General features: G+C 44.4%; 1 protein-coding gene across 1 annotated transcript in view; it reads right to left on the bottom strand.

The window, feature by feature from the left end:
- MAP3K9 (mitogen-activated protein kinase kinase kinase 9) overlaps window positions 1-24974 on the bottom strand; it is an 88090-nt gene that overhangs the window by 17211 nt on the left and 45905 nt on the right. Inside the window, exons 3-4 of the mRNA XM_077262228.1 lie at window positions 12457-12637; window positions 11424-11572 (exon numbers count right to left, since the gene is read on the bottom strand). Of these exons, the coding sequence (XP_077118343.1) occupies window positions 11424-11572; window positions 12457-12637 (330 nt within the window). The remainder of the gene's footprint in view (window positions 1-11423; window positions 11573-12456; window positions 12638-24974) is intronic.

Raw genomic sequence — 24974 nt, 5'->3', positions numbered from 1 at the left:
GTGTTGGGGTTAGGGTTGGGATTAGGGGTGTGTTGGGTTTCTGTTGGAGTTAGAATTGAGGGGTTTCCACTGTTTAGGCATATCAGGGGTCCCTAAACGCGACATGGCTCCACCATTGATTCCAGCCAATCTTGCATTCAAAAAGTCAAATGGTGCTCCCACTGCCCGAAGTGTGCTCAAACAGTGGTTTACTGTTATGAACTGGTGGTTTAGGAGCAACATGGGACGTGCTCTGGAGGAGGTGGTACCTGTACTGACCGCAGTTCCTGAGCTTAACACAACACTAGAAGTAGCCGTGGGATGTTCCTGTCACTCCCTAGACACCTCGTCACAGCTGGAGGACTAACTACCCCTAAAGATAGAAACTGGAAAGCTATTTTGCCTCAGAGAAAATTCCCAAAGGACAGACAGCCCCCCACAAATATTGACTGTGAGTGGAGAGGGAAATGACATACACAGAATGAAACCAGGATGTAGCAAAAGGAGGCCACTCTAGCTAGATAGATAGAACAGGACAGAATACTGTGCGGTCAGTATTAAAAAACTAGAAAAATCCACCACAGAGTTTACAAAAATCTCCACACCTGACTAAAGGTGTGGAGGGTAAATCTGCTTCCCAGAGCTTCCAGCTTATCTGAATAAATCCATACTGACAAGCTGGACTAGAAAAAACATAGAAAGTGCTGAACGATTAAGTCCACAAAAAGTGGACTGCAAAAGAACAAAAGCAAGGACTTATCTTTGCTGAACTGGACAGAATATCAGGGAAATCCAAGAGAGATGTGAATCCAACCAGGAACCATTGACAACTGGCACTGGCTGAAGGATAGAGCCAGGATAAATAGCCGAGCCAGAAAGACGATCAGTGGAAGCAGCTGCTGACTACTAAATCCAAGGAGCAGCAGTTCCACTTAAAACCTCCGGAGGGAGCCCAAGGGCAGAACTCACAAAAGTGCCACTTACAACCACCGGAGGGAGCCCAAGAGCGGAATTCACAACAGTACCCCCCCCCCTTGAGGAGGGGTCACCGAACCCTCACCAGAGCCCCCAGGCCGATCAGGGCGAGCCAAGTGAAAGGCACGAACCAAATCGTTGGCATGGACATCGGAGGCAACAACCCAAGAATTATCCTCCTGGTCATAACCCTTCCACTTGACAAGATACTGAAGCCTCCGCCTCGAAAAACGAGAATCCAAAATTTTCTCCACCACATATTCCAACTCCCCCTCAACCAACACCGGGGCAGGAGGATCAACCGAGGGAACAACGGGCACCACATATCTCCGCAACAAAGATCTATGGAAAACATTATGGATGGAAAAAGAGGCTGGAAGGGCCAAACGAAAAGACACCGGATTGATAATCTCAGAAATCTTATAAGGACCAATAAACCGAGGCTTGAACTTAGGGGAAGAAACCTTCATAGGAACATGACGAGAAGATAACCAGACTAAATCCCCCACCCGAAGTCGGGGACCAACACACCGACGGCGGTTAGCAAAACGTTGAGCCTTTTCCTGAGACAACGTCAAATTGTCTACCACATGAGTCCAAATCTGCTGTAACCTGTCCACCACAGAATCCACACCAGGACAATCAGAAGGCTCAACCTGCCCCGAAGAAAAACGAGGATGAAAACCAAAATTACAAAAGAAAGGCGAAACCAAAGTAGCCGAACTAGCCCGATTATTAAGGGCAAACTCGGCCAACGGCAAGAAAGCCACCCAATCATCCTGATCAGCAGACACAAAGCATCTCAAATAGGTTTCCAAGGTATGATTAGTTCGCTCAGTTAGGCCATTATTCTGAGGATGGAACGCCGAAGAAAAAGACAAATCAATGCCCATCCTAGCACAAAAGGCCCGCCAAAACCTAGAAACAAACTGGGAACCTCTGTCAAACACAATATTCTCCGGAATGCCATGCAAACGAACCACATGCTGAAAAAACAATGGAACCAAATCAGAGGAGGAAGGCAATTTAGGCAAAGGTACCAAATGGACCATTTTAGAGAACCGGTCACAAACCACCCAGATAACAGACATCTTCTGGGAAACAGGAAGATCCAAAATAAAATCCATGGAAATATGCGTCCAGGGCCTCTCAGGGACCGGCAAAGGCAAAAGCAACCCACTAGCGCGGGAACAGCAAGGCTTGGCCCGGGCACAAGTCCCACAGGACTGCACAAAAGAACGCACATCCCACGACAAGGAAGGCCACCATAAGGACCTAGCAACCAAATCTCTGGTACCAAAAATCCCAGGATGACCAGCCAACACTGAACAATGAACCTCAGAAATTACCTTACTAATCCATCTATCAGGAACAAACAGCTTCCCCACTGGATAGCGGTCAGGTTTATCAGCCTGAAATTCCTGAAGCACCCGCGCAAATCAGGGGAGATGGCAGAAAGAATCACCCCTTCCTTAAGAATGCCAACCGGCTCAAGGACTCCAGGAGAATCAGGCAAAAAACTCCTAGAGAGGGCATCAGCCTTAACATTCTTAGATCCCGGAAGATACGAGACCACAAAATCAAAACGGGAGAAAAACAGGGACCAACGAGCCTGTCTAGGGTTCAGCCGCTTGGCCGACTCGAGGTAAATCAGATTCTTATGATCGGTCAAGACCACAACGCGGTGCTTGGCTCCCTCAAGCCAATGTCGCCACTCCTCAAATGCCCACTTCATAGCCAACAACTCCCGATTGCCAACGTCATAATTGCGCTCCGCAGGCGAAAACTTTCTGGAAAAAAAAGCACACGGTTTTATCAAAGAACCATCAGAATTCCTCTGAGACAAAACGGCCCCTGCCCCAATCTCAGAAACGTCAACCTCAACCTGAAAAGGAAGAGAAACATACGGCTGACGCAACACAGGGGCAGAAGTAAATCGGCGTTTAAGCTCCTGAAAGGCCTCAACCGTCGCAGAGGACCAATTCGTCACATCAGCGCCTTTCTTCGTCAAATCGGTCAGGGGCTTAACCACACTGGAAAAGTTGGCAATGAAACGGCGATAAAAATTAGCAAAGCCCAAAAATTTCTGAAGGCTCTTCACCGATGTGGGTTGAATCCAGTCATGAATGGCTTGGACCTTAACAGGATCCATTTCTATAGACGAGGGAGAAAAAAATAAAACCCAAAAAAGAGACCTTCTGAACTCCATATAGGCACTTAGACCCCTTCACAAATAAAGCATTATCACGAAGGATCTGGAATACCATCCTGACCTGCTTCACATGAGACTCCCAATCATCGGAAAAAATCAAAATATCATCCAAATACACAATCATGAATTTATCAAGATAATTGCGGAAAATATCATGCATAAAGGACTGAAATACAGAAGGAGCATTAGAAAGCCCGAAAGGCATCACAAGGTATTCAAAATGGCCTTCGGGCGTATTAAATGCCGTTTTCCATTCGTCACCCTGTTTAATACGAACAAGATTATATGCCCCTCGAAGGTCAATCTTAGTAAACCAACTAGCCCCCTTAATCCGAGCAAACAAATCAGAAAGCAAAGGTAAAGGGTATTGGAATTTGACCGTGATCTTATTAAGAAGGCGATAATCAATACAGGGTCTCAAGGAGCCATCCTTCTTGGCAACAAAAAGAATCCCGCTCCCAATGGTGACGAAGACGGCCGAATATGCCCCTTCTCCAAAGACTCCTTGACATAACTCCGCATGGCGGCATGCTCTGGCACAGACAGATTGAAAAGTCGGCCCTTAGGGAACTTACAGCCAGGAATCAAGTTAATAGCACAATCACAGTCCCTATGTGGAGGAAGGGAACTGGACTTGGGCTCATCAAATACATCCTGGAAATCCGACAAAAACTCAGGGACTTCAGAAGAGGGGGAAGAGGAAATTGACATCAAAGGAACGTCACAATGTACCCCTTGACAACCCCAACTAGTCACAGACATAGATTTCCAATCCAGCACCGGATTATGTTCCTGTAACCATGGAAAACCCAGTACAACAACATCATGCAAGTTATGCAACACCAGAAAACGGCAATCTTCCTGATGTGCTGGAGCCATGCACATGGTCAGCTGAGTCCAATACTGAGGTTTATTCTTGGCCAACGGTGTAGCATCAATGCCCCTCAAAGGAATAGGGCTCTGCAAAGGCTGCAAGGAAAAACCACAGCGCCTGGCGAATTCCAAGTCCATTAAGTTCAGGGCAGCGCCTGAATCCACAAATGCCATGACAGAAAAGGACGATAATGAGCAAATCAGGGTCACAGATAAGAGAAATTTAGGCTGTACAGTACTGATGGTAACAGACCTAGCGACCCTCTTAGTACGCTTAGGGCAATCAGAAATAACATGAGCAGAATCACCACAGTAAAAACACAGCTTATTCTGACGTCTGAATCCCTGCCGTTCTGCTCTAGTCAAAATCCTATCACATTGCATAGGCTCAGGACTCCGCTCAGAGGACACTGCCATATGGTGCACAACTTTGCGCTCGCGCAGGCGCCGATCAATCTGAATGGCTAGAGACAGATTCGCTCAAACCAGCAGGCGTGGGGAACCCCACCATAACATCTTTAAGGGCTTCAGAAAGACCCTTTCTGAAAATTGCTGCCAGAGCATCCTCATTCCATTTAGTGAGCACAGACCATTTTCTAAATTTCTGGCAGTATAATTCTGCCGCTTCCTGACCCTGACATAGGGCCAACAAGGTTTTTTCTGCATGATCCACAGAATTAGGTTCGTCATACAATAATCCGAGCGCTTGAAAAAAATGCGTCTACATTAAGCAATGCCGGATCCCCTGATTCAAGGGAGAATGCCCAGTCCTGAGGGTCACCACGCAGCAGAGAGATGACAATCTTAACCTGCTGAATGGGATCACCAGAGGAACGGGGTTTCAAAGCAAAAAACAATTTGCAGTTATTTTTAAAGTTCAAAAACTTAGATCTGTCCCCAAAAAACAAATCAGGAGTAGGAATTTTAGGCTCTAAAGCCGGAGTCTGGACAACATAATTTTGGATACTCTGTACTCTTGCAGCAAGTTGATCCACACGAGAAAACAAACCCTGAACATCCATGCCAGCGCCAAAATCCTGAACCACCCAGAGATTAAGAGGAAAAAAAAGACAAAACAGACTACAGAAAAAAAAATGGCTCAGAACTTTTTTTTCCTTCTTTTGAGATGCATTTAATTCATTTTTGGCCAGTTGTACTGTTATGAACTGGTGGCTTAGGAGCAACATGGGACGTGCTCTGGAGGAGGTGGTACCTGTACTGACCGCAGTTCCTGAGCTTAACACAACACTAGAAGTAGCCGTGGGATGTTCCTGTCACTCCCTAGACACCTCGTCACAGCTGGAGGACTAACTACCCCTAAAGATAGAAACTGGAAAGCTATCTTGCCTCAGAGAAAAGTCCCAAAGGACAGACAGCCCCCCACAAATATTGACTGTGAGTGGAGAGGGAAATGACATACACAGAATGAAACCAGGATGTAGCAAAAGGAGGCCACTCTAGCTAGATAGATAGAACAGGACAGAATACTGTGCGGTCAGTATTAAAAAACTAGAAAAATCCACCACAGAGTTTACAAAAATCTCCACACCTGACTAAAGGTGTGGAGGGTAAATCTGCTTCCCAGAGCTTCCAGCTTAACTGAATAAATCCATACTGACAAGCTGGACTAGAAAAAACATAGAAAGTGCTGAACGATTAAGTCCACAAAAAGTGGACTGCAAAAGAACAAAAGCAAGGACTTATCTTTGCTGAACTGGACAGAATATCAGGGAAATCCAAGAGAGATGTGAATCCAACCAGGAACCATTGACAACTGGCACTGGCTGAAGGATAGAGCCAGGATAAATAGCCGAGCCAGAAAGACGATCAGTGGAAGCAGCTGCTGACTACTAAATCCAAGGAGCAGCAGTTCCACTTAAAACCACCGGAGGGAGCCCAAGAGCAGAACTCACAAAAGTGCCACTTACAACCACCGGAGGGAGCCCAAGAGCGGAATTCACAACAGTTTACCCAAACATATGGGGTATCACCGTACTCAGGGAAAATTGCACAACAACTTTGGGGGTTTAATTTCTCCTGTTATCCTTGGAAAAATAAAAAAAATGGGGGCTAAAAAATTATGTGTGTGGAGAAAAAAATTATTTTTTATTTTCACGGCTCTGCGTTATAAAATTCTGTGAAGCACTTGGGGGTTCAAAGTGCTCACCACACACCTGGATAAGTTCCTTGGGGGGTCTAGTTTCCAAAATGGGGTCACTTGTGGGGGTTTATAATGTTTAGGCACATCAGGGGCTCTCCAAACATAACATGACGCCCGCAGACCATTCCATCAAAGTCTGCATTTCAAAACGTCACTACTTCCCTTAGGAGCTCTTCCATGTGCCCAAACAGTGGTTCCCCCCACATATGGGGTATCAGCCTACTCAGGACAAACTGGACAACAACTTTTGGGGTTCAATTTCTCATGTTACCCTTGTGAAAAAAAAATTGCGGGCTAAAAAATAATTTTTGAGGAAAGAAAAATTATTTTTTATTTTCACGGCTCTGTGTTATAAACTTCTGTGAAGCACTTGGGGGTTCAAAGTGCTCACCACACACCTAGATAAGTTCCTTGGAGGGTCTAGTTTCCAAAATGGGGTCACTTGTGGGGGAGCTCCAATGTTTAGGCACACATGGGCTCTCCAAACACGACATGATGTCCGCTAACGATTGGAGCTAACTTTTCATTTAAAAAGTCAAAAGGCGCTCCTTCCCTTCCGAGCCTTGCCGTGTGCCCAAACAGTTGTTTACACCCACATGTTAGGTATCGTGTACTCTGGAGAAATTGCCCAACAAATTTTATGATCCATTTTTTTCATTTTTAAGGATCAATTTGTGAAGCACCTGGGGGTTCAAAGTGCTCACTATGCATCTAGATAAATTCCTTGGGGGGGGGGGGGGGTCTAGTTTTCAAAATGAGGTCACTTGTGGGGGAGCTCCAATCTTTAGGCACACATGGGCTCTCCAAACGCGACATGGTGTCGGCTAAAGATTGGAGCCAATTTTTCATTCAAAAAGTCAAATGGCGCTCCTTCCCTTCCGAGCCCTGTTGTGTGCCCAAACAGAGGTCCCCCCCCCACACCCCAACATATGGGGTATCGGCGTACTCAGGACAAATTGTACAGCAACTTTCGGGGTCCAGTTTTTCCTTTTACCCTTGGGAAAATAAAAAAAATTGTTGCTAAAAGATCATTTTTGTGACTAAAGTTAAATGCTCATTTTTTCCTTCCATGTTGCTTCTGCTGCTGTGAAGCACCTGAAGGGTTAATTAACTTCTTGAATGTGGTTTTGAGCACCTTGAGGGGTGCAGTTTTTAGAATGGTGTCACTTTTGGGTATTTTCAGCCATATAGACCCCTCAAACTGACTGCAAATGTGAGGTGGTCCCTAAAAAAAAAATGGTTTTGTAATTTTTTTTCCCCAAAATTGTGCTGATGTAAAGTAGACATGTGGGAAATGTTATTTATTAACTATTTTGTGTCACATAACTCTCTGGTTTAACAGAATAAAAATTCTAAATTTGAAAATTGCGAAATTTTTCGCCAAATTTCCATTTTTTTCACAAATAAATGCAAAAATTATCGACCTAAATTTACCACTAACATGAAGCCCAGTATGTCACGAAAAAAAATCTCAGAATCGCTAGGATCTGTTGAAGCGTTCTTGAGTTATTACCTCATAAAGGGACACTGGTCAGAATGGCCAGGTCATTAAAAGGAACCTGTCACCCCAAAAATCGTATCTGAGCTAAGACCACCGGCATCCGGGGCTTATCTACAGCATTCTGTAATGCTGTAGATAAGCCCCAAATGTATCCTGAAAGATGTATCCTGAAAGATGAGACATAAAGGTTAGATTATACTCCCCCAGGGGCGGTCCCGGTGAGGTCCGGTCCGATGGGCGTCGCGATATGGGTCCAGCGCCTCTCATCTTCATTCGATGACGTCCTCTTCTTGCAGCGGCTCCGGCACGCATACTTAGTCTGCCCTGGTGAGGGCAGAGCAAAGTACTGCAGGCGCCGGGGCTCTCTGACCTTTCCCGGCACCTGCGCACTGCAGTACTTTGCTCGGCCCTCAAGAGGGCAAACAAAGTACGCCTGCGCCGGAGCAGCTGCAAGAAGACAAGAAGAGGACGTCATCGTTGAAGATGGGAGGCACTGGATCGCACCGCGACGCTCATCGGACCGGACCACACCGGGACCGCCCCTGGGTGAGTATAATCTAACCTCTTTTTCTCATCTTTCAGGATACATCGGGGGCTTATCTACAGCATTACAGAATGCTGTAGATAAGCCCCTGATGCCGGTGGGCTTAGCTCAGATACGATTTATGGAGTGACAGGTTCCCTTTAAGGTCAAAATAGGTTGGATCATGAAGGGGTTAAAAACAGCACCCCTTGACATATTGAAAAAACGGCTGTCAGGTAGTTTATTAACCCTTCAGAGGCTTTTCAGGAATTAATGCAAAGTGACATGACAGGAATGAAAAATTTTATTTTTACCATCTAAATATCGCTAACTTCTGAACAGGCCGTTGTAGCTGGCTGATTAAGGCGGCTGTTTGGCCGTGAATTGCCATGGCAAACATCAGGACCACACAATCATGATCTCTGGGTGCCGATGATGCAGCAAGTTGTCAGCTATGGTGTACAGCCGACAGCTGCTGGACTGTCACCTGTATGGGGATGCTATTCTCTTATATCTCAGGTCAGTAAGAAGACTTATTGGTGGTCATTAAACTTCCAATGCTGGCATACTCAAATGAGCCTTCATCAGAGGACAGACTGCGGTCACTGCCACAGCCTATGCCTCCTCCCTGAAATGAAGCGTCATCAGTTTCAGGTGCTGGGCTAGTACCTACTCTACTGATAATGCATTGGTTGTAAATTGTAACCCATGTTCACTATGAGCTTGAGCTCCCTGTGCTGTATTCCTTTCAATGCACAGTGGCAGTGAGCTCTCTTGCTGGCTTTTAACCCCTTCAGACCCCAAGCCTGTTTTCACCTTCATGACCGTGCCAAATTTTACAATTCTGACCAGTGTCAATTTATGAGGTAACTGTGGAAAGCTTCAACGTATCCCACTGATTCTGAGACTGTTTTTGTGTGACATATTGTTCTTCACGATAGTGGTAAAATGTCTTCGATATGATTAGCATTTATTTGTGAAAAATAAAAATGGAAATTTGGCGAAAATGTTGAATGTCTCAAATTTAACTTTTATGTCCTTAAATCAGAGTTGGGTCAGGCAAAATAGTTAAATAACATTTCTCACACGTCTACTTTATATCAGCACAATTTTTGAAGGGTAACAGGAGAAACTGCACCATACGATTTGTTGTGTAATTTCTCCTGAGTTCGCTGATAACCCATATGTGGGTGAAAACTACTGTGAGCGCACAGCAGGGCTTGGAAGGAAGGAGCATCATTTCACTTTTTTGAATGCAAAATTTGCTGGAATAATTAGCGATTGACATGTCACGTTTGGAGAGCTCCTGATGTGCCTAAACAGTGGAAACCCCCCAAAAGTGACACTATTTTGAAAATTAGACCCCTCAGGGAACTTCTCTAGTTGTGTGCGGAGCACATTTTACCCACAAAAAATTTCCTTATTTCCTTTAGTCCCAATTTTTTTATTTTCACAAGGTAATAGGAGAAAATGGATCACAAAATTTGTTGTGAAATTTCTCTTGCAGATACCCCATATGTGGTGAAAAACTACTGTTTGGGTGCACAGCAGGGCTCAAAGGAAGGAGTGACATTTTGGAACGCAGATTTAGATAGAATGGTCTACAGGTATCTTATTATTTTTGGAGAGCCCCTGATGTGCCTTAACAGTGGAAACCACAAACAAGTGACCCCTTTTTGGAACTAGACCCCTCAAGAAATGTATCTAGATGTGTGGTGAGTACTTTGAACCCCCAGGTGCTTCACAGAAGTTTTTAACGTAGCGTTGTGAAAATAAAAATAAAAAAACACCACATTTTTCCAACAAAAATGTTATTTTAGCCCAATTTTTTTTTTTTTTTTGACAAGGGTAACAGGAAAAACAGGAGTACTCTGATATGTGATCGAAAACTACTTTTGAGGCACAGTGTAAAACTCAGAAGGGAAGAAACGTCATATCGTAGTTCATATTTTGGGAGCCAGTGAAGGGATTACCAGAAGGGAGAAAAGAAGGAATAGTGAGGAGAGAAGTGGATTAGTCAGTCAGCAGAGTAAGGCTATGTGCACAAGTTGCGGGTTTTGATGTGTTTCCGCAGTGTTTTTGGACGCATGGAATTGCATCAAATCCGCAGTGTAGTATAGAATGATATTCAATGAGAATTTGAGAATTGCTGTGCACTTGCTGCGGAAAAAGCCGTGTGGATTCGCTGCGTGTTTTTTCCGCAGCATGTCAATTCTTTGTGTGGAAATGCAGCGCTTCTGCACCCATTGACTATACATGGAGTAAGGCAAATCTGCACATCAAAAAATGCATGACAATCTGCAAGAAATCTGCATTAATTCTGCATTAAATCAGCAAGCATTTTGGCCTGCGTTTTCTGCCAAGAGATATAGATTCTATGCGGAAAATTCCACAGGCCAATCCGCAACGTGTGCACATACCCTTAAGGACAGACTGGAGAGGTGCGAGAGTTAGCAGGGAGGCCACAGAAGAGGATATTGCAGTTGTAAAAGTGGGCGATGAGGAGTGCATACATTAACATTTTAGGACAGTCAGAGTTGAGACTCTGGGAAAAAAAATTTAAGTTGGAGGCGATAGGAGGTGACGAGCTTGGATGCGCAGTTTGAAGGACAGGGCAGAGTCTTGGGTTACTCAAAAAGACAGGTTACAAGGGGTACAGGGGACAGCGTGCTATTTATTGTGATAGATCAGATGGGGTTAGGCAAGAGGGAGGAAAGGTGACGAGATCGGTTTTGTCCACATTGAGCCTTAGGAAGCGAGAGAAGAAGGTGGAGGTAGGGCTAATAGACATTCTGGGGTTCCGGACAGCAGATAGGCGACATCTGGACCAGAGAGGTAGATCTGAGTGAATGGAGCAGAAGTGTACAAGCGTAAATGACAATCCATTCATTGTAAAGGAGCCTGCCATGAGAAGCTGAGCATAGGATGTGCTGTTTTCGGCAGTCCCCTAGACTGAGTAGAGCGGTACTTGAATGGAATGGATGTGCACACACTTAAGACTCTCGTGGCGCCCCAGAGACCAGTTGTTTCCAGTGATCAGCAAGTTATTCCCCCATCTTATGAGAATAACCCTTTAACCCAGGCATACAAGAGCTTTTAATTTCAGCTCTTAAACTTGCAAAAGTAAAGATGCAACATTGCATGCAAAATGGCACACAGCATCTGTCTTGCGTGACTAACTGTGCACATGGTACCTCACCTTCCATAAGTCTGGCAAAGGGTTCTGGGCAGGTGGAGGGAATCGGAAGCGACAGCTTATTCATGGCAACTCCATAAGCAACAGCTAATCCATCAATCCCCCGGAAAGGTACTTCACCAGTCAACAACTCCCACAGCAGGACTCCATAGCTGTAGGAAAGAGAAGAAAGTCACTCCATGTTGGCTCTCGGTTCCACTTATCACCGCTGTGGTATACATCACGCCAGGGTTTGAGAATCTATTGTGTATACAGCTAATACACTGCTCATCATACAAAACGGACCAGGATAATACCATTACATGCGCGTCTGCTAACTTGCCATGTCTTTTTAACAAAATTGAAAAAAAAAAAAAAAATGGTTTCATTTTAGTGCATCAGTCTTCATGAATGCTGTCTTATGCATTTTTTTAAAACGTTTCCATCATCAGGTCAATTTGGTTTCAACAGGAAATAAGGTCATCACTAGTGATGAGCGAGTGTGCTCGTTACTCGAGTTTTCCGGGTATGCTCGGGTATTCTTCGAGTAATTTGGGCGTGCTCGTAGATTATGTTTGAGTCCCCTCCGCTGCATAATTTGCAGCTGCTGGAAAACCTGAACACATGCAGGGGTTGCCTGTTTGTTAGGGAGCAGCCTGTATTCAGGCTGTCAAACAGCCGCAAATCATGCAGCTGAGGGGACTCAAACAATCTACGACCACACCCAAGATACTCAGAAGAATACCCGAGCATGCTCAGAAAACTAGAGCATGCTCGGAAAACTCGACTAACGAGCACACTCGCTCATCACAAATTAAATATTCACTTTGGTTCCATCCTTCCCCCCAAAAAAAAAACAAAAAAAAAACACTGCACTCATCATCTAGGGGTGTGCTGGAGATAGGAGGGACAGCGCTTTTCTATTCCCTGCAGTCAGAACCCAAGAGATCAGCAAGAATGTATTATTAAAGGTATGCGTTTTGGACTTCACGACCTCTGTTGCTTTAATTTACTGTGACTACACAGATTTTGTTCACATCTTTCGGAGACCCCTTACCTCCAGACATCGCTACCCTTTGAGAACATTGAGGAGCGAATAACTTCCGGAGCCATCCAGGCATATGTCCCTGCCGCACTCATCTTGGTGGTCCGATGCCATTCTCTTGCAAGGCCAAAGTCTGTAATCTTTAGGATCTTGTTGCTGAGGTCTGAATTCTCTACCATTTCCAGAATTAAAACTTTAAAAAGAAAAAAAAAAGAATAATTGTTACTGTGACAGACCTACAAATTGGCAAATATATAAATGAAAAACTTGAAAATACGAATGAATATAGATCACACATAAATTTCCCGACCAGACACTACATTTGTTTTGTTTTTTATTCAAATTGCGCTTTCACAAATTTGAGATGGAGATAGACCGTATTAGGCGATGATCACATGTTGCAAAATTTTTAGCAGCAGTACCTGCAAAGTCTATGAGATTTCAGAAATCTCATGCACACACCTTTTTTTCCCCTGACTTGTCAAAGACCTTTTTTTTTTTTTGCAAAATGCAGCATGTCACTTCATTCAGCATTTTCCACCCACTGAAAGCAATGTATAGTGTAAAAAAAAAAAAAAAAAAAGCTGGAAAAACGCACGTATCAAGTTTTGCTGCATTTTTGGTGCCAAAACCTAATGAAGTTGAATGATATTTAAAAAAAAAAACAAAAACCAAACATTAAACTTCATCAGCATGCACTGACAAATGCACCCGGACAAATATATAAAAGAAAACAACAACAACAAAAACCACCACATCAAAACTAAGCAAAAACCTGTTTTGTAAACAGCTTAGGCTACTTTCACACTGGCGTTTTTTGTCCTCCGTCGCAATGCTTCGTTTTGGTCAAAAAACACATCCTGCAAAAGTGCTTGCAGGATGCGTTTTTTGTCCATAGACTAACATTAACGACGCATTGCGTGTTGTGGCGGACCGTCGGCTGCAAAAAACGTTACATGTAACTTTTTTGCTGCCGACGGTCCGCTTTTTCCGACCGCGCATGCGCGGCCGGAACTCCGCCCCCACCTCCCCGCACCTCACAATGGGGCAGCGGATGCGCTGGAAAAATGCATCCGCTGCCCCCGTTGTGCGGCGTATACAACGCTAGCGTTGGTAACCTCGGCCCGACGCACTGCGACGGGTCGAGCCCGACGCTAGTGTGAAAGAAGCCTTAAGGCTATGTGCACACGGTGCACAGCGGATTTTACCGTGCAGAAACGCTGCAGATCCGCACTGTGATGTACAGTACAATGTTTGTGAATGGGGGAAAAAAAAAAGCTGTGCAGATGGTGCGGAAAAATCAGTGCGGAATTGCTGCGGATTTCAAAGAAGTGCATGTCACTACTTTTGTGCGGATCTGCAGCGTTTCTGCACCCCTCCATGATAGAAATCCGCAGTGGCAAAAACCGCATAAAATCCGCGGCAAATCCGCATAAAAACCACAGTTGCGGATTCTGCCAGGAGCTGCGGATTTTGTGCAGAAAATTCTACACCTCTTTTCTTACGTGTGCACATAGCCTTAAAGACCTGCAGCATAAACACAATATGTGAGCATAGCCATAGGGTTTTGCATGAGCATGCTGCCATCACAGTAATTTTTAAGGGAGAAGGCGAGTTGTAGCATCACAGATTGTGAATGTGTTATTTGCTGTATAGAGGCACTATTTTTCATTGTAATCCTGTCTGTGACGATAATGAAACTACTGAGAAGCCTTCTAAACAGAAGACAAAATGGGAGTCTAAACAATTAGGCCTATCGGAAATAGCGAGAGCTCCTAAGATTTCTGTATAATATATATATTACACACACACACACACACACACACACACTATCATGGCCAGAAGTGTTGCACCCTTGAAATTGTTCCAGATAATGAAGTATTTCCCCTAAAAAATAATTGTGATTACACATGTTTTGTTATACAAGTTTATTTCCTGTGTGTATTGGAACAACACAAAATCATGAAATCTGAAGATTAGCAAAGGATTTGAGGTCGCATTTTAGCGTCAGAAAGCGGGGTTTGCGTCCTAGGTCTTGGGTCTTCGAGCAGGACAATGACCCCAAACATACTTCAAGAAGCACCCAGAAATGGAAGGAAACAATGTGCTGGAGAGTTCTGAAGTGGCCACTAATGAGTTCAGATCTAAATCCCATTTAACACCTGTGGAGAGATCTTAAAATTGCTGTTGGAGCAGTTTGCAAAAGAAGAGTGGTCAAAAATTCCAGTTGAGAGGTGTAAGAAGTAATTGTTTGAAGAGATGGGCAAACCCGAACAGTAAAATTCAGCATACGCACCGAACACCTACTGTTTGGGCACGGACACCGAACACAGACTTCACCAGGAAGTCAGTGTTACTCTTCGGGTTTGGCTGCCCGAACACCGGATGTTTGTTGCGCTGTCATGTGCATGACAGCACGGCAAACACAGTTTCTGATAGGCGGCGAAATCATTCCTGCCTGTCAGAGAGCCGTCAAAAGACAGCGGGAGCACTCAGCTGTGATCAGAGGAATAAAGTTTACTTCCCCGTCACTGGTATCAGCTGATAGGACAACTGCTTCCATCAATCGAAACCTGCTGCCGCTAATAACAGCGAGAGCAGGAGCGGCAAATGGGAGTATTCTTCTGCCACTCCTGCGCTGTAAATAATTAAAAAAAAAACCACGGCATGGGTTCCGCCTATTATTTTTGGTAATCAGCCAGGCAAAACACTCAGCTGGGGGCTGTAACCTTCAGCAAGGCTGGTTATCAACAATAGAGGGGTCCCCCCACTTTATTTTTTAATTATTTAAATAAATAATGTAAAAAAAAAAAACAGCTTGTGGTTCCCCCCATTTTTGACAACCAATGTTGCTAAACCAGACAGCTGGGGGTTGGTATTCTCAGGCTGGTAAGGGGCCATGGATATTGACCCCACCCAGCCTAAAAATAGCAGCCTGCAGCTGCCCAGAAAAGGCACATCTATTAGATGAGCCAATCCTGGTGCTTTGCCCGGTTCTTCCCACTTGCCCTGTAGCGGTGGCAAGTGGGGTGATAGTTGGGGGGGGGTTGATGTCACTGTCAGGTGACATCAAGCCCCGAGGTTAGTAATGGAGAGGCATCAATAAGACTCCCTATTACTAACCCCAGTGTCACATTGTAAGAAAACAGACACTTAGAATTAAGTCTTTAAATGAAAGAATGACACAGACCCCTTTAATAATCTCAATTAAACCATACTTCCGACCTCTCCTAATTCCAACGAAGCTCAAAAAAAAAACCCAACAATATACCATACCTGTCAGTCGTTCTGTCCCACGCCATAATCCATTTCTAAGGGATAATTGGTTTTCAACCTGGAAGGTGACAAGATGCGACTGTCCAGGCTGAGAACCACTAAAGAATGAGATGCTGTGAGTGCAGCCTCAGTGACGTCACTGAGGCTCCGTTCGCAGCCGGGATGAACTGCGGTGACCTAGGTGAGTGTTATGATCTGGTGGCCTAAGAGCAGCATGAGACGTACTCTGGAAAAGGTGGTACCTGTACTGACCGCAGACCCTGAACTTAACACCGCAACTAGAAGTAGCCGTGGAATGTACCTAGCACTCCCTGGACATCTCGACACAGCCGGAGGACTAATTACCCCTAGAGATAGAAAAGGGAAAACTATCTTGCCTCAGAGAAAATTCCCAAAGGATAGACAGCCCCCCACAAATATTGACTGTGAGAGGAGAGGGAAAAAACATACACAGACTGAAGTCAGAATTTAGCAAAGGAGGCCACTTCTAGCTAAATAGAAAGGATAGGACAGAGTACTATGCGGTCAGTATTAAAACACTAGAAAATATCCACCACAGAAAATACAAAAACTCCACAGCTAACTAAAGATATGGAGGGTATATCTGCATCTCCAGAGATACCAGCTTGGCTAAACAAATCCTTATACAGACCAAGCTGGACAAGACAAAAACATGGAAAAGAACTGAACAATAAGGCCACAGCATGTGGACAGCAAAAAAATCAAGGCCAGAACTTATCTTTGTTGAAAAGAACTGCAAAGCAGGAGAGACCAGGCAGAGATGTGAATCCTCCAGGAACAATGGACAACTGGCACTGACTAAAGGGTGAAGCAAGACTAAATAGCCCAGTCAAAATTGCAAAAAGTGAACACACCTGATAAATGCTGCGATTCAGAGACAGCAGCGCTACCACTTACAACCACCGGAGGGAGCCCAAGAGCAGAATTCACAACAGGTGAGATCCCCACTAGCACACTGTGATTATTTTCACCGGCAGCCAGGTGAGCAACGTGGGACACTCTGTATTAAATGGACTATGGCGGAAAGGTGAGTATTAGTGATGAGCGAGTATACTCGTTGCTCGGGTTTTCCCGGTCTCCGAGTACTTGTGACTGCTCGGAGATTTAGGTTTTGTTGACTCAGCTGCATGATTTACGGCTGCTAGCCAGTCTGAGTACATAGCTAATAAATGCTACATATATATACATACCGTATATACTCGAGTATAAGCCGAGATTTTCAGCCCAAATTTTTGGGCTGAAAGTGCCCCCTCGACTTATACTCGAGTCACGGTCGGCGGGTGAGGGGGGAGAGGGCGCGGAGGCATACTTACCTAGTCCCGGCGATCCTGACGCTCCCCCTCCCCGTCCCACGGTCTCCGGGTGCCACAGCTCTTCCCCTGTTCAGCGGTCACGTGGGACCGCTCATTAGAGAAATGAATAGGCTGCTCCACCTCCCATGGGGGCGGAGCCGCATAATTCATTTCTCTAATCAGCGGTGCCGGTGACCGCTGACAGAGGAAGAGGCTGCGGCACCGAAGACCAGCTGTCCGGGGGAAGGAGCGGGACGCCGGGAGCAGGTAAGTATGTCATATTCACCTGTCCGCGTTCCACACGCCGGGCGCTGTCTCCATCTTCCCGGCGTCTCTCCTCACTGACTCTGCAGGTCAGAGGGCGCGATGACGCATATAGTGTGCGCGCTGCCCTCTGCCTGATCAGTCAGTGCAGACAGACGCCGGGACGGGACGCCGAGGAGCTGCAAGCAAGACAGGTGAGTATGTGTTTTATTATTTTTATTGCAGCAGCAGCACAGCTATGGGGCAATAATGGACGGTGCAGAGCACTATATGGCACAGCTATGGGGCAATAATGGTGCAGAGCACTGTATGGCACAGCTATGGGGCAATAATGGACGGTGCAGAGCACTATATGGCACAGCTATGGGGCAATAATGGTGCAGAGCACTGTATGGCACAGCTATGGGGCAATAATGGTGCAGAGCACTATATGGCACAGCTATGGGGCAATAATGGTGCAGAGCACTGTATGGCACAGCTATGGGGCAATAATGGACGGTGCAGAGCACTATATGGCACAGCTATGGGGCAATAATGGTGCAGAGCACTGTATGGCACAGCTATGGGGCAATAATGGTGCAGAGCACTGTATGGCACAGCTATGGGGCAATAATGGTGCAGAGCACTGTATGGCACAGCTATGGGGCAATAATGGTGCAGAGCACTGTATGGCACAGCTATGGGGCAATAATGGTGCAGAGCACTGTATGGCACAGCTATGGGGCAATAATGGTGCAGAGCACTGTATGGCACAGCTATGGGGCAATAATGGTGCAGAGCCCTGTATGGCACAGCTATGGGGCAATAATGGTGCAGAGCACTGTATGGCACAGCTATGGGGCAATAATGGTGCAGAGCACTGTATGGCACAGCTATGGGGCAATAATGGTGCAGAGCACTGTATGGCACAGCTATGGGGCAATAATGGTGCAGAGCACTATATGGCACAGCTATGGGGCAATAATGGTGCAGAGCACTATATGGCACAGCTATGGGGCAATAATGGTGCAGAGCACTGTATGGCATAGCTATGGGGCAATAATGGACGGTGCGGAGCACTATATGGCACAGCTATGGGGCAATAATGGTGCAGAGCACTGTATGGCACAGCTATGGGGCAATAATGGTGCAGAGCACTGTATGGCACAGCTATGGGGCAATAATGGTGCAGAGCACTATATGGCACAGCTATGGGGCAATAATGGTGCAGAGCACTGTATGGCACAGCTATGGGGCAATAATGGTGCAGAGCACTGTATGGCACAGCTATGGGGCAATAATGGTGCAGAGCACTGTATGGCACAGCTATGGGGCAATAATGGTGCAGAGCACTATATGGCACAGCTATGGGGCAATAATGGTGCAGAGCACTATATGGCACAGCTATGGGGCCATAATGAACGGTATAGAGCATCTATTTTTATTTTTGAAATTCACCGGTAGCTGCTGCATTTTCCACCCTAGGCTTATACTCGAGTCAATAAGTTTTCCCAGTTTTTGGTGGCAAAATTAGGGGGGTCGGCTTATACTCGAGTATATACGGTACATACATACACATATATATATATATATATATATATATACATATACATATACATATACACACACATTTATAAGGGTTAAAAGCCGACCAGCAATTTTTTTTTTTAAACAAAATTTAGAAAACAATTTTTTTTTTAGGGACCACCTCACACTTGAATTGACATTGAGGGGCCTATATGACAGAAAATACTCAAAAATGACACCATTCTAAAAACTGCACCCCTCACAGTACTCAAAACCACATTCAAGAACTTTATTAACTCTTCTCGTGCTTCAAAGGATTCTTTGGAATGTGGAAGGAAAAACACATTTACTTTTCTTTCCTCTCTGTAGAGACAATTTGCATTTTCCTTCACAAAAATTTTCCTTTAGACCTATTTACTTTCTCTACTTTTGCAAGGGTAACAGGAGAAATTGCTCCATACAATTTGTTGGGCAATTTCTCCTGAGTAGGCAGATACCCATTATGTGGGGTAAAACTACTGTTTGGGCACACGGCGGGGCTCGAAAGGGAAGGAGCGCCATTTGACATTTTGAATGCAAAATTTGATGGAATAATTAGCAGATGCCATGTTGCATTTGGAGAGCCCCTGATGTGCCTAAACAGTGGAAACCCCCCCATAAGTCACACTATTTTGGAAACTAGACCCCTTTGGGAACTTATCTAGATGTGTACTGAGTACCATGAACCCTCCAGTTGCTTCACAGAAGTTTATGACATTAAGCAGTGATAAAAAAAATAAAAAATATAAAACAATTCATTCTTCCCACAAAAATCTTTTTTGCTTCAAATTATGTACTTTCACTAGGGCAAAAGGAGAAAACTAACCCTAAAGTTTGTTTTGTAATTTCTCCTGAGTTCACAGATACCCTATATGTAACTACTTTTGAGGCACACTGTAAAGCTCCGAAGGGAAGTAGCGCCATATTAGTCATATTACAGTGCAGATTTTGCTGCGCTTGTTTGAGGGTGCCATGTTTCATCAACAGAATCCCCCCCATAAGCAACCCCATTTTACAAACTAAGGCTATGTGCACACGTAAGAAAAGAGATGCAGAATTTTCTGCACAAAAATCTGCATCTCCTGGCAGAAACCGCAGCTGCGGATTTTTAGTGCGGTTTTTGTGCGGATTTTCTGCAGTTTTTCCCACTGCGGATTTCTATTATGGAAGGGTGCAGAAACGCTGCAGATGCGCACAAAAGTAGTGACATGCACTTCTTTTAAATCCTCAGCAATTCCGCAGTGATTTTTCCGCACCATGTGCACAGCTTTTTTTTTTTTTTTTTTACATTGGTTTACATTGTACTGTAAATCACAGTGCGGATCTGCAGCGTTTCTGAGCGGAAAAGAACGCTGCGGATCCGCACTAAATCCGCATCATGTGCACATAGCCTAAACCTCTCAATGAATTCATCTAGGGGTGCAGTGATTATATTGACACCACAGGTGTGTGCCAGACTTTTATACCATTGGGAAGTGAAGAAAAAACAAAAAATTTACGGTACATTTTTACCACTAAGATTGTGTTAGTCCCAAGTTTTACATTTTCACACTGGGAAATGAGTAAAAATGGCACCAGAATTTGTCCCACAATTTCTGCTAAATGTAGAAATACCCCATATGTGGCAGAACAGTACTAATTAGCCATACGGAGAGACTCAGGAGGAACAGAGCGCTATTTGCCTCCTGGAACGCTGATTGTCCTAGACTAGTTTGTGGATTCTATATAAAGAGCCCCTAAGTGCTAGAAGAGCAGACACACCTCAAGTGACACAATTTTGGAAATTATAACCCTTTGGGAATTTATCTACAGATGTAGTGATGATTTTGACTACATGGGTGTTTTTCAGAAACAGGCAGCAGTGGATGTTACTGAGTAACAATTGCAAACTGCCATTGTAGTAACCAGTAAGCGGTAGTAACCAGAACATTATGCCCAGCCCGTGCTTCTGGAGACACGCACCTGTAAATTAGGTGGGCTCTCATCACTACAGAATTGCCAAACATGTGGGCACTAATTGTGGTTTATGCACACTGGAGCTCAGAAAGAAGGGGGGCATTTGGGAGCAGAGAATTTGTTAATTTTCTTTTAGGCTGCTTTCACACTAGAGTCGGTACGGGCCCGTCGCAGTGCGTCGGGCCGACGTACCGACGCATGCTGTGAAAGAAAAGCACAACGGGGGCAGCGGAAGCAGTATTACGACGCTTCCGCTGCCCCATTGTAAGGTCCGGGGAGGAGGGGGCGGAGGTCCGGACGTGCATGCGCGGTCGAAAATGGCGGACTAGACGCACAAAAAAATGTTACATGTAACTTTCTTTGTGGCGGCGGTGCGCCAAAACACGACGTAACCGTCGCAAAGCGTCGGTAATGTAGTCTATGGGGAAAAACGCATCCTGCAGACAACTTTGCAGGATGCGTTTTTTCTCCTAAACGACGCTAGTGTGAAAGTAGCCTAAGTCGTGAGGAGCCATTTGCTTTTCCAGAGCCTTTATGCTACCAGCACTGTGGAAGCCCATATATTTCCATTAACAGATGACAGATCTGAGTGGGGACTTGCTTTTAACATTTTACACAACGTTTGATATCACATTTATCTGGCGATCTACACTAAACACTTAGTTTGGGGTTTCCATCTAAATCTCTGAGTGAAGTGATTCAGATTAGACCCCCGATGGATCCATTCACTGTAGTGAGGCAGCAGAGGTACTCTGGACTCCGTCTGGCCTCTGTTTCGCGGTGTCCTTTTTTTTTCCAGAAGTGCACAAAACTGTGGCCGAAGGCACTTTTATGCAATCCTAAAAAGACGGACACCGCCGGATAACAGGTCAGACGGTGTCCACAGTGCCTCCGTCTGCCTCATTATAGGGAATCGTCCACCAGATTTATATCATGCTTTTATGTTTGGCTGCTGTCACACACTAAAAGACGCTTTTTATCGCAAAAACTAGTTTTTGCATCACCATATTTTGAGAGCTATAATTTTTTCCATATCAGCCAACAGTCATGTTATGGCTTGTTTTTTGCGGGCTAAGCTGACTGTTTATTGCTACCATTATCAGGCAAATGACATTTTTTGATCACTTTCTATTCTGATTTTTGGGAGACAGAATGAACAAAACCAGCAATTCAGGGATTTTTATTTTTTTTATTTTTTGATTTTTTTAATACCATTCCATGTGTGGCAAGATTGGTAAGGCAGTTTTATTCTTCTGGTCAGTACGATTACAGAGATGCATCATTTATATATATATTTTTTTTTTTTTTTTGGCGCTTTAACACAAACCTTTATAGAAAAAATTATTTTTGCATCGCTTTATTCGGAGAGCTAACACTTATTTTCCGGCTGATGGAGCTGTATGGCAGCTTGTTTTTTGCGGGACAAGATGACGTTTTCAGCAGTAACATTTTTATTTACATCCGTCTTTTTTATTGCGCTTTTTGTTCGGCGGTATGATGATAAAGCTTTTTTTTAACCTTTTTTTTTTATGGTGTTCACTGAACAGGTTAACTAGCAGGACAGTTATATAGAGCGGGTCGTTACAGATGCTGCGATACCAAATATATGTACTTTTATTGTTTTTTTTATTTACATAAATAAATTTATTGGAAACATTTTTTTTTTCTTTAATTGGGGATATATATATATATATATATATATATATATATATATATATATATATATATATATATATATATATATATATATATATATATATATATATATATATATTTTATTTTTTTTTTACTTCATCACATTGTCCCAGTATGAGACATCACTATGTAATACCAGATTGCTGATCTGACACTTTGCACAGCAGAGTGTCAGATCAGGATCTGACAGGCAGGGTTAAATGCCCTTGATTGGTGCTAGCACTGATCATGGGTGTTGCTGCGGAGTGTCAGCTGTCACAAACAGGTGACACTCGCACGCGATCGCGGCACCATATTAATACTGCTCTGGGCACAAATGCACCTCCCGCAGAGAAGTACTAGTACGGTGAAGGTCGCGAAGGGGTTAAATGCAAAACTTTTTTTTTTACATTTGGCAAAAAAAAAAAAAAAAACCACAGAAGTCTGAATTTTCACACTTGCTTTTTTTTTTTTTCAATTTACATTTTTTATACTAACCCTGTAGTTTTTGGAAATCCACATGTACATTAGCCACAATGAACAGACCCTGACCCCATCTATTGTACTGAAGCATCTAAATGTGTGTGCAAAGGTTATTGTGAAAAAAGGATCAGCTGTGACATCGCCTACTGTGATTGGCAGATCCTATGTAGAGGTGGGCAAACCCGAACAGTAAAGTTCCACGTCTGTACAAAACACCTATTATTCGGACACGGACTTCACCAGAAAGTCAGTGGTACTCTTCAGGTTCGACCCCTGAACACCGGGTGTTTGTCGTGCTGTCACCCATCGGGTATCTGTTAGTATATGTCCAGTGGCAGCCCTGACACGCATTTCGCGTGGGCTCTCTCGGAACAGCCCACCCCGGCAGGAAGCCCACGTGAAACGCGTGTCAGGGCTGCCACTGGACATATACTGACAGATACTCGATGGGTGAGTCTAGCAGTCCTTCAATGGGCATTTCCCCACACGTTGTAGCAACTACGTACTTGGAGTCAAATAGATTTATATTTCATGAATGCCATATGCACGGGAGTTCTCTCTTTATATTTAATGCACTTTTCTTGCACTATGCAATTTTTTATAAATATGCCATCTAAATAACTTAAAGGTGCAATGTTTATGTAGGTCTGCTAGCAAGCCCTGTCTGTTACTACAGTATATGGGTCCTTTTGACACGTGAGTTTCGTATGTGCCTTGTTGTGTATGTTATTTGGTAATTAAAATATATTGACTTTTTAAAACTTGGTTTGGACTTTTAGGCTGCCGTCACACTATCAGTATTTGGTCAGTATTTTACATCAGTATGTGTAAGCCAAAACCAGGAGTGGGTGATAAATACAGAAGTGGTGCATATGTTTCTATTATACTGTTCCTCTAATTGTTCCACTCCTGGTTTTGGCTTACAAATACTGATGTAAAATACTGACCAAATACTGATAGTGTGACGGCAGCCTTACTCCGTTTTTTTGTGTAGGATCTATGGTTTTTGGAGTGTCCATCGTGATTGTTGTTGGTCCACGAATTTGGCGTATGGCCATTCAAGATATTTGAGATGTATCAGTGGAACCTCTTCTAATCCCTTTAAAATTGTTGCTACATAAGAGTATTTCTAGATTTATGTTTTGGGGAGGGGAAAATACTCTTCAAACCCCACAGAATAGAGCCATTCCTATATAAAGCACGGCAGGTTCTGCCTCCACGTGTACCAGGATTTCTGATGGTTGGAGAGGGTTTGGCTGGGAAGACAGAAGCTCAGTGTTGTTCTGGTCTTATCTTTCCCAGGAGCCCAGCAGGCCAGGAGGACATGTGATCTGGGCTTTTGTTCTGCTGCTGTATTACAGAAGACAAGGGATGAGATTACTCCCAGGAATGGTGTGAGGTCCTGGAGCACATGACTGTATACTGCCTACTCCAAGAAGCTATACCTTATACAGAGGAGCAGCCAGAGACAACCAGCACAAGACAGACTTCAAGACCAGCATAACCTACAAGTGCACAAACACCAACAGCCACGCATTAAGCTTTTCAGGATCTATGTCATTTTGGGCACTAATGTCCAAAACTAAGTGTCACCTTTTGAAATCTGCTGAATGTGAAAAGACCCTTATCCTTCTTTGTAGTGGGTTCAGTTATAAGGTCGAGGTCTGGCAATCCGTTAGACAAAAGTACAAGCAATGCATGTCAGTAAAGGAAGTACCAGAACCTATAATGATGATGAAGAGGAACAAACTGAAAAAATACTGGATGGTAAGCTACATATGTGCACCAAAATGTAGAGCATGAGGCCGGAGTCACAGTAGCGTATAGCACCCGATGCAATATGCCAATGCCCCTTAACTCCGGCTCTGCTGCGAGCGTTAGCAGTGTCAGTGCACCGATCCTCTTGCATCAGACAATCACAGCACAGGTGCGGAGGAGACAAAGTGATTTCTTCATCTCTTCCACTGCCGGAGTCCACAGGAATCGCACTGCACTCGGGTGACATCAGAGCGCAGTGCG

The sequence above is a fragment of the Ranitomeya variabilis genome, chromosome 1 (genome assembly GCF_051348905.1).
Source record: "Ranitomeya variabilis isolate aRanVar5 chromosome 1, aRanVar5.hap1, whole genome shotgun sequence".
Taxonomy (NCBI): Eukaryota; Metazoa; Chordata; class Amphibia; order Anura; family Dendrobatidae; genus Ranitomeya; species Ranitomeya variabilis.
Note: the sequence above shows the minus strand (reverse complement) of the source record. Positions and strands in the feature narration are given on the sequence as shown.